The sequence below is a fragment of the Pelophylax lessonae genome (genome assembly GCF_965119305.1).
Source record: "Pelophylax lessonae genome assembly, chromosome: 5".
Classification (NCBI taxonomy): domain Eukaryota; kingdom Metazoa; phylum Chordata; class Amphibia; order Anura; family Ranidae; genus Pelophylax; species Pelophylax lessonae.
In genome coordinates, this window is record NC_138772.1 from 562,198,693 (window position 1) to 562,209,289 (window position 10,597).

At 46.0% G+C, this 10,597-nt stretch overlaps 1 protein-coding gene across 1 annotated transcript; it reads left to right on the forward strand.

Moving 5' to 3' along the window:
* The first annotated feature begins 2,309 nt into the window (after positions 1-2,309).
* Positions 2,310-10,354, forward strand: LOC309556122 (uncharacterized protein). The gene has a single exon (XM_082258468.1). The coding sequence runs from the start codon at positions 2,323-2,325 to the stop codon at positions 10,198-10,200; it is 7,878 nt and encodes a 2,625-aa protein (XP_082114594.1). The 5' UTR covers positions 2,310-2,322; the 3' UTR covers positions 10,201-10,354.
* Positions 10,355-10,597: the final 243 nt, after the last annotated feature.

Here is a 10,597-nt window from a genome sequence, read left to right on the forward strand (position 1 = left end):
CAACAGTTCTACATAGTACATAGTAGAACCATCTGATCTCCATTTTTACACAGGGAGAATGACAGGCGGCTTGTTTACATTGGCCGCCCACCTTTCTCCCGCTCTACCGACGATCGTAGTGTGACCGGCAGACACACGCCTGCACTCCTCTGTGAACGAGCCGGGCGTGCGCTCGCCCGCTATTGGCTCAAAACCCGGTGACAGGTGAGTGACGTAGATCTACGTCACTCTGCCTGGCCGGGGCTGACCGCCGCAGTAAATATACTGTGCGCAGTCGGCAAGCGGTTAAACTGTAAAAATAAAAAATAATAGATAAATAGGAAAAAAGAAATGAAAAGCGCCCGGTCCCTCTGAGCTCGCACGCAGAAGCGATCGCATACACAAGTCCCACCCACATATGTAAACAGCGTTCGCACCACACATGTGAGGTATCGCTGCGATCGTTAGAGCGAGAGCAATAATTCCATCCCCCAACCTCCTCTGTAACTCTAAACTGGTCACCTGTAGAAATGTTTAAAGTGTTGCCTATGGGGATTTTTAAGTACCAATGTTTGTCGCCATTCCGTGAGTGTGCGCAATTTTGAAGCGTGACATGTTGGGTATTTATTTACTCAGCGTAACATTTATCTTTCACATAGAAAAAAATCGGGCAAACTTTACTGTGTACTTATTTTTTAATTAAAGTGAATTTTTTCCAAAAAAATCGCATTTGGAAGACCGCTGTGCAATTAGTGTGATAAAAAATATTGCAATGATCTCCACTTTATTCTCTGGGGTCTCTGCTAAAAAATATATATATATATAATGTTTGGGAGTTCTAAGTAGTTTTCTAGCAAAAAAAAAAAACAGATTTTAGCTTGTGCCAGATATAGGCCCGGTCCTAGAATGGTTAAGGTGCCCATCTAATAGTGAAACTATCGATGCTCCCTGCTGATACCACTGCTTGTGGAAGAGAATTCCACATCCTTACCGTCCTTACAGTGAAGAACCCCTTACGCATTTTAAGGTTAAACCGCCTTTCCTCTAGTTTTAGTGAGTGGCCACGTGTCTTATTGTATCTCCTTTCTCTGAATAGTTTGTTCCTTATGCTAGGGTCACCAGTACAGTATTTGTACATTGATATCATATCCCCCCTCAATCGTCTCTTCTCCAGAGAGAATAAGTTCAGTGCTTGTAGTCTTTCCTCATAGCTGATGTCCTCCATTCCCCTAATTATTTTTGTTGCCCTTCTCTGGACTCTCTCCAGTTCCAGCACATCCTTCCTGAGGACCGGTGCCCAGAACTGGACAGCGTACTCCAGATGTGACCAGACCAGAGTCTTGTAGAGTGTTTGGGGGGTTCCAAGTCATTTTATAGCAAAAAAAAAAAAAGTGGAATTCAACTTTGAAACAAAAAGTTCTTCATAAAGGGCTCGGGTGGTTGGGTAGTTAAAACGAAAAAAAAAAAAAATGTACCTTCACTTTTACTTTTGTCACCAGGACTGGTGTCCCCATTGGAAGATTTCTCTTCACTTCCTGTCCCCTTTTTGTGAAAACAGGAAGTGAGGAAATTCCTGGTTGTCACTAGGACTGGTGTCCCCATTGAAAGATTTCCCTTCACTTAGTAAAAACAGGAAGTGAAGGAATTCCTGGTTGTCATCATGACCGGTGTCCCCATTTCAAGATTTCTCTTCACTTCCTGTCCAATAGCATAAACAGGAAGTGAGGAAATTCCTGGTTGTCGCCATGACTGGTGTCCCCATTGGAAGATTTCCCTTCACTTACTGTCCCATAGCGTAAACCAGGAAGTAAGGGAATCCCTGGTTGTCGCCAGGACCGGTGTCCCCATTTCAAGGTTTCTCTTCACTTCCTGTCCCATAGCAGAAACAGGAAGTGAGGGAATTCCTTGTTTGTCGCCAGGACTGGTGTCCCCATTGGAAGATTTCCCTTCACTTAGTAAAAACAGGAAGTGAGGGAATCCCTGGTTGTCACCAGGACCGGTGTCCCCATTGCAAGATTTCCCTTCACTTCCTGTCCCATAGCTGAAACAGAAAGTGAGGGAATCCCCTGGTTGCCACCAGAACTGGTGTCCCCCTTTGGAAGATTCCCCTCTCTTCCTGTCTGGTGACTCCTGTTCTGGGATTTTCTTTCCGCCAGAACGGTCACGAGGGCAAACAGAGGATGACTCTCTTCAATGGGGGGCAAAGATGGCAATAGTAACCTGGCAGGGGGTCTAATCCCTCTTCAGTTATTCTGCTGCAGTTGTCACAATCTAGTTCTGAAGGAATTCAACAAAACTAAAACTTTATTTGTTTTTGGACAGGTGTGACGGGTGACATGCAAGATGCAGAATTCGGAGAGAAGCACGCGTTCTTCCAGGAAGCCCATACCTGTGCAGATGGCCTCCACCGGCCCCGAAAGTGACACCGGACAGTACATGTGCATCGAGTGCAGCGAGACCTTCGACACTAAACTTGAGCTGACCTCGCACCGCCAGAGCCATGTGGCCAAGAAACAGTTTACCTGCACGCACTGTGGAAGGGGCTTCCACCACCAGGTCTTCCTGCAAATGCACGAGAGGAGTCACGAAGACCGAGGTTCAAAGGTTAAGACGCCCTCTCCTCGGGTCATATCGACCAGGAGCAGCAAGATGGCGGACATTGTGCATGTGAAGCCCACCTACACCAAGCCTCCGCGCCCTCTGAACTCCATAGTGCATTTCAAAGCTGAGCCGAAAGTCTGCCAAACCTTCACCCCCAAAGAGTTCCTCACCAGGCGGAGCCACGGGTCCGTTGTAGCCACCAGCCAGAAGGAGGATGGTCCTGAGAAAAAGAACTTATTTGAGTTGCGAATATCCGAGTTTTCTGACACAACCGTACATCTTATAGACTCCTTTGGAAACTCGATTGAGATATTGGCCGATGTCTTCAACACATACACCATTGCAGAGCCGGAGGAGAACGGTATGAACACTAATGCTGATGAGGTCCCCACAAAGACTGTGAGTCCTTCTGATGAGACCAGTTCAAATAACCTCACGGAAGAGCCTTCCATCTCCCCACAGACAAAACCCACTGACATGGCCAACGATCGTCCTCCGAGCAGCGAGCCGGTCACGAGTGAAAGTATCGCCTCTGAGAAACCCGACGCTGTTCTTCCTGTGCCAGAACCACCTAACTTGGACAGTGCAGTCGCTCCAGAAGAGGAACTGATGGAAAGTCAACCCAACTCTGAAACTATGGAGAACGTCTCTGAGAAACAAAGTGAGCCGCCTTCAGAGGTCTCTCAAGAGAAGGTCAACCAAGGCCAAGCCATTGATTCTGTCATTGACAGCAGCCTTCCTTCTAATGATGACATGGATACCACGCCAGAGGAGGCTGCCAGTCCAACCTCTCCACAAAATCAGCAGAATGAGCCTGAAACTGATGAAGCTGCTAAACGTAACTCAACTTTGATTACTAATGAGCCCATAGGCAGCACAGATCCCCAGGATAAACTTCTTGAAGAAGACTCTGCCCAACTGCCTGATTGTTCCTCGTTTGGTGACCCAGGCTCTTCGAAAGATGAGCCCAAGACCATCGAAGAAAATAAACTGCCAGATCAAGAGATGGTTCCTGATGTAGAACAAAATCAAGACTTGACTTTACACAAATCTGATGCTGAGGTCAGGCAGGAAAACCTACCTGAGGACATTCCATCAGAAGGCCTCTCCTCCATAGTGTCCGTTAACGTGTCTGAAGACCGCCCATCCCCGGAGATCAGCGATCCCAACCAGTCCAGCAAAGAGGAAGCTGATCTTTCTAATACTTTATCAGTGAACAGAAATGATGTGAGCTCACCTACGGAAGACACTTTAAAAGACGGATCTACTGAAGTCCTCAGAGCACGCAATGAACAATCGCCACCACCAGAAGAAAGTTCTGGTGTCGGCACCATTATACCAGAAAAACATGACCTGCAATCCACATCAGTCCAGGAAAATGCTGACAAGAATTTGAAGACCGATATCTCTATGGTATCAGAGGATATCGGTGAAGTCTCCAATTCGGAAGGAGATGTCGGCTTACCAGAGAGAGATTTACAGGCGGACAACAAAGAGCCAGAAAAACATTGCAGCCTTTTATCTTCTGAACCGGATATGCTGCAAGATGAAGATGATGATGTTGATGATGATGACGATGAGCTCGTCATTGATGACAAGAGAGATGAAGACTTTTTCGAGAGAGACATTTTCCCATTGGAAGTTTGTGAGAAAGGCCTCGCCTCCGTGGAGGAGGAGCAGAACATTGTGTGTGGGGATGAAGATCGCAGTACAAAGATTGTACAAGAGAAAGAGAGTGACATCTGCCTGAATGGCAGTGACATGACTTACATCTCTGAAAGCGAGATGATCAAATTGTTGGACCAGGATAAAGACGACATTGCTGAAGATGAACCCATCATTGCTGGCAAGAAAGATCTGGAAACCATTAAGAATGACGATCGAGCCTTGTCCCAGTCAAAACTAGAGACTGAACTAAGCAATTCTGAGGAGACCAAGTCCTCCAGAAGTCCAGTATCTGGGAATGGAGAGCAGAATACTGTAGATGAGATGCTCTCCAGTAAGGGCAGTGAACTAGCTTCTAACTTAGAAGAAGATACATCGCAGGTACAGCTCGATCAAAACAAGCTTACAACAACTGACAATGCGGGGTTACCATCTGAAAGTCACAACTTGCCCCCATTTGAAGCTCCTTCGAAGGAAAAGATGGAGACTGGTTCCTGCTCACCTTTAAATTTTCTTACCAATGATGAGCCTAGCACAGAAGAGTCTCCAGCTTCCATTGAAAGCATGTTAACAGAAGATTCTGTGTCCAAGAATAGTTCACAAGAACAACTTGCACCTGCCAGTGGTAATCTCCAACCAATAACAGCAGAGGGTATCGCTGACCTACCCCAACCAGAGCAAGGCCTCCCGTGCAGGGACCAAAACTTTGAGCCCTCTGGGACCTCTACAGGAAATCAGGATGTAAATCCTGTAGGGAATGATGCCATGTCCAGAACAGAACACACCAATGAACCCAAAACTCCTGTGGAGGAGAAGATGGATGTCTGTGTTACTGTAGAAGATGATTGCGATGATGAACAGACCGATTTCTTAGAAGGTCCCTCACTAAAGGATGCAGTGATCCAATCAGGCCAAGAGAAGCCATGTACCGGCATTCCTGGCTACGAAGGTCTTGTTTGCAGCTTAGAACCAGAGCAAAGCAAAACCATAGATGGTTTAATTGATAGCTTGCCCGCTAAACAGAAGGAAGATCCCGAAACTTTGGCCAAGAATGATGCCGAAACCGATAAAATGATTTGCAATCAGGAGAGGAAGTCAAAACCGAAAAATGTAGATCAAGAATCGAATAATCCACCTTTAGATCTTCTAGATGATGTGCAGAGCACCAGCAATGATAATGGTGACTGTGCAAAGCCTACATCTCCCGAAAGAAGAGATTTAAAGGATGAACGAATGCAAGACAAGCAGGTAGACCAAGATGCCCTCTTCCTCCTCAAAGAGAATGAGGATGATGATACTGAAGCAGCTGTATGTACCCAAGCACAAACTACAGATCTTTCTTCCAACCTGGACTCTTCCTCTAAAACTGTGTCCACCAATGAGAATGTTGAAACCAAGAAAGCTTCCCTTGACAAGCTTTCTCCTAAAGGAGCTGAAGACCAGGCGCTTGGTGAATTGCCCACTGAAGGTCTGGAAGGCCAAAGCATTCCGAAAGACATGGAAGAAAATTCAGAAAAAAGTGTTGCCTCGCCCAAAGACATAGAATCTGAGGTAATGGGAGATGGTGGCTTGGCTACTAAGCAAGTATCAGATGTTGCTTCATCTATAGACCAAGCTATAGACCTAGCTATAGACCAAGCTGTATGCAAAGATAGTCTACAAGATGCACTAGAAGTTTCAGAGCTTATGGAGAATGACCATCAACAAGATGCCGATGACACAGAAACGCCCTCTAAACCGTGTGGTGTCGGTGGAGAATGCTTGAAATGTGGGCGGAAGATAAGACGCGGTAGGAAAGAGATGGTCTGGTTACCCGTCTGCTTCAAATGCCGCAAAGCTGCCAAGAAGCAAGAACGACTTTCAAATCAAGAAGCTGCTGATGGCATGGACCTTGATCCAGTCAAGTCTAGAAGAACGGAAAGCTTGTCTGTGGAGTTGTCGGACTCCGTTAATAAACAAGATGGAGATCCTACTTCAATTCTGAACCCATTAGTTAAAGAAAAAGAGGCTCTAGGTTCTGCAGCTAAGAAAAAGTACAAATGTCCGAAGTGTGAAGAAACCTTCAGAATTCCAGCTCTCTTGGCAGGGCACATAAAATGCCACACCTTACCCCAGTGTCTGACCTGTGGGTGTCCAATTCCACTTAAATATAAGACTAAGCGAATCCCCAGAAGGTGCCAAAAATGTGTTCAGCAACTCAAGAAGAAGAGAGCAGAAAAAAAGGTTGGAGAAGGTAGTGGGGATGAGTACAGCGGAATCTCTGATGACGAGGATGCTGATATAAATCCAGACGATGACATCTCAGATGAAGATTCCCAAGTTATTTTTCAGAAGGCTGGAAGTCCTCTTGATGATGATGATGATGATGATGATGAAGAGGTCGACTCTTTCAAGAGAGACCAAGAAAAGTCTAAGAAACAAGAAATCGAATCTGGTGATGAACTTGATACAAGCGACCAGAGCCTTGATCTGCCCGATAGCGATAAACCACGCTTGTGCCCCCAGTGTGACAAGGCTTTCCCGTGTAACAGGTCACTTAATCTTCATCTCTTGAGTCACACAGCAGTGCAGTGCGAAACTTGTGGCTGTCGACTGTCAAAAAGACGCAAGTTCGGGCGCTGGTCGAAGAAGTGTCGTAGCTGCCGTCTTCAAATCAAGGGCAAGCTGTTGACCGACAGCGGAGATGAGATGAGCATCTCCGGTGATAAATTACCAAAGCAGAAGAATGTCGCATCTCTTCGGGTGAAAGCCAAGCAGGCTAAGTTGTCGAAAAACACCAAAATCCAGGCCATTATCAAGAAGAAGAAGGAGCTGAAATGGATGAACATGCTAATGGCCGTTAAAGGGCTCATGGATAAATCCAAAAAAAAGAAAGAAAGCGCTTTGAAGGCTGCGGAACATGCCAAGAAAGATGGCGAAAGCTCAGAAGCTGAAAAATGTGACGCGTCTTCAGTTGAAAGCACCAGTATTCATTCAGATAATCCCAAGTCTGACCTGCATGATCCTGACCTGGAGAAAGCAGATTCTTCAGAGCTACCGTGTCCCCCGAATAAAACCCCAAAACAAGGCCGAAAGTGTTTATATAGAGAAAAGAACATTATTAAAGTGGAGGAGAGTGAAGTATTGCCTTATATTCCTGATTCAACATTCATTAAACTAGAAGAAACGTGGCAGTGCTTGGAGTGCAACCAGACCTGGCCAAACTCCGAAGCCTTGGTCAACCATCAGCACAGCCATACGACTGGCCAGTCCTTCACCTGTCCACAGTGCCCACAAGTCTTTTCTACAGAACAGTATTTGGATCTACATGTCAATTCTCACGATGAAGACCGTCCCTTTCGTTGCCCAGAATGTGACAAAACCTTCACTAAAAGAAACCACCTTGGTGTCCACATGCGTGTACATGCAGGATTACGCCCCTTTGCGTGTCCCGACTGTCCACGTCGATTCAGGCAGAAGGTCACCCTACTCGCTCATCGTTACTCCCATAGAAACTACGAGCTCTTGTTTGCAAAACCCTTCCAGTGTTCAGTCTGTACTAAAAGCTTTAAGATGAAGGAGAGGCTCGTGGTTCATGAACGTCTCCACACTGGTGAATGCCCCTTCTCCTGTAAGGACTGTGACAAAGCATTTCCAAGCAAGGCAAGACTTTATGTCCATCGCAAGTTGCACAAAGTTTCTGAAGATCCCCCAAGTAGTGAGCAGAATTTAAGTAATGAAATCTCAGCGGGGCAACCGTTCAAGTGCCAAGATTGTGGTAAAGTCTGCTCTACCAAAGCAAGCTTTGTTCTTCATCGGAAGATCCACCGCTTATCCTCCATGCCCGTAAAAATTAAGCATGAACAGAGTGAGGAAGAGCACCCTTTTGGCTGCAAGGAATGTAATAAGGTTTTCTCTTCAAAGGGGAATCTAAAAATGCATTTGAAGAATCATTCCGCGCACAAGGGGGCGACCAAGTCTGAGATGAGCCCGGACCCCAAAGGCTGCTTCCCTTGCAAAGATTGTGGCAAAGTATGCTCCACCAAGGCCAGTTTTGTTCTTCACCGTAGAGTGCACAAGTCTCCATCTGATGGTGAGCAAAACCCGATCATCAAAGTTGAGTCTGACACTCCAAGCTATGTTTGTAATTACTGCAACAAAGTTTGTTCAACAAAGGCAAGTCTGGTCCTTCATCGTAAAGTCCACAAGACTCCAGGGAGTGCAGATTCAGAGACGCCATCTTTTAGGTGTAAGAAATGTGATCTGGTGTTCACCACCAAAGTCAGCTATTTGCTTCATCGGAAGGTGCACAGATCAGCTTCCAAAAGTCAGCAGAGCCCTAAGGCTGATGCAGAACCACAATCCTACAACTGCAAGCATTGCACTATGGTGTGCTCCACCAAGGCTAGTTTCGTCCTGCACAGTAAAGTTCACAAAACTCCAACCACTAGTGAGCAAATCCTCAAAGTTGATGCAGAGCCTCAATCCTACAACTGCAAGCACTGCGATATGGTGTGCTCCACCAAGGCCAGCTTCATCCTCCACAGTAAAGTGCACCGGTCATTAGTCGGTGAGCAAAGTATCAAAGGGGTGGAGGAGCCGCAATTGTACAACTGCAAGTACTGTGATATGGTGTGCTCCACCAAGGCCAGTTTCATCCTGCACAGTAAAGTCCACCGGTCATTACTTGAAGGTGAACAAAGTCCCAAGACATCTGAGGAGCCCCACTTGTATAACTGCAAACATTGTGATATGGTGTGTTCTACCAAGGCCAGCTTTGTCCTTCACAGTAAAGTGCACCGGTCATCATTAAGTGAGCAAAGTCCTAAGGAGGAGGGGCTGAAATCATTCCGCTGCAAACAGTGCGATATGGTGTGCTCTACTAAAGCCAGTTTTGTCCTTCATTCGAAGGTGCACAAAAGTGGGCAGAACCTTCAAGCTGGCGCTGAGCAGAAACATTTCACGTGCAAGGTCTGTAAAAAGGTCTTTTCCACCAAGGCCAGCTTCATCTTTCATCGCAAAGTGCACAAGTCTTCCAGCTCAGAGAACAATCCGAGCCCTAAAGGTGATGGAGAAGAGGCTTCTTTTCCATGTAAAGACTGTAACAAAGTCTACACCAGCAAAGGCAGACTGGCATCTCATATCAGCAAAGTGCATGAGGACTCCTCTAGTCGCGACCAAAATGCTGACAATGAAAGCAATGCAGAGCTACCTAAAAAGACAACGGAAGAAAAAACATTTTCCTGTACGATCTGCGGACTGCAGTTTGCCAAACTAACAATGTTGGTGCGGCACAAGGTCGTCCATGGAGACAGAACGGTTACGCCTTGTATACATTGTGGAAAACGGTTCCTGTACATGAAATCTCTCTTCAACCATATAAAGATATGTCAGAGCAAAGGCAAAGGGAAGAAACTCCTGCTGCTCAAAAAGGCTGCCGCCAAAAGAAAGATCCCGAAGGATGCCACCAGCATCAGTTCAGATGGAGAGAGTGAGCAAAAGAAGAGCAAAGTTGACGAAAAACAGAAAGCACTTAAAGCTGCACAAAAACTCAAAAATAAAAACCTAATGGTTAAAGCTAAGAAAGCCGCCGCAAGCAAAGAGAAGGGTAAAGGCAAAGGTACAAAGGAGAAACCAGCAAAGGTTGATGGTGAAGGAGCTACTGAAGGTGAAGGAAAGAAAACCACCACTGAGAAGCAGAGTGACGGAAATGAAGAGAAGCCCTCCGAACAGACTGCCAAAGAGCCGACTCCAAAGAAGAACGTAACAAAAGTCAAGAAAATGAAGAAAGAGCCCGCTAAGGAGAAACCACAGAAAGTCGGGAGCGGAGGCCCAAAGAAATGGCGCGTGCTGGCCGCTTCCAGCGTCAAGAAGAAGAACCTTAAAGCCGTTATCATTGGCGGAAAGAAGAAAGTTCTCATCAAGAAGAAAGTTCAGATGAAGCCCAAATCTGGAGCCAAGGGGGGCAAGGACTGAAAGAGTAGAGCAGGCAGTTCTCCACTCGTATGTAACAGTGTTCTTACAAATGTTGTCTGTACAATAATCCCCTTATATAGAAACCCTCACCCCCCCAAGCCGTTAAATCGGACGACATCTTGTCTTTTAATAAAATAAATGATGTTGAAAAGTTTGCTTTCCGTGATTTATGTGCAGCCTTTCAGAGTGGTGGGGTACGAAAGGCTATAAGGTCATCGGATGACACGTATGGAACAGGTCAATAATATTTTCAGTTGTGAAAAACTGAATCTCCAACGTAGGCCAATCCTTGTGTTTTAATTGTTGCGTGGAGTTCAGATCAGCTTTGCATACAACCAACAGCTCCACGTGTTTGTGAGTGTAGAACAGGGGTCTCCAAACTTTATAATCAAAGAGC

Coding starts and splice junctions, on each gene's coding strand:
- LOC309556122 (XM_082258468.1), top strand. CDS start 2,323: ATGCAGAATTCGGAGAGAAGCACGCGTTCTTCCAGGAAGCCCATACCT.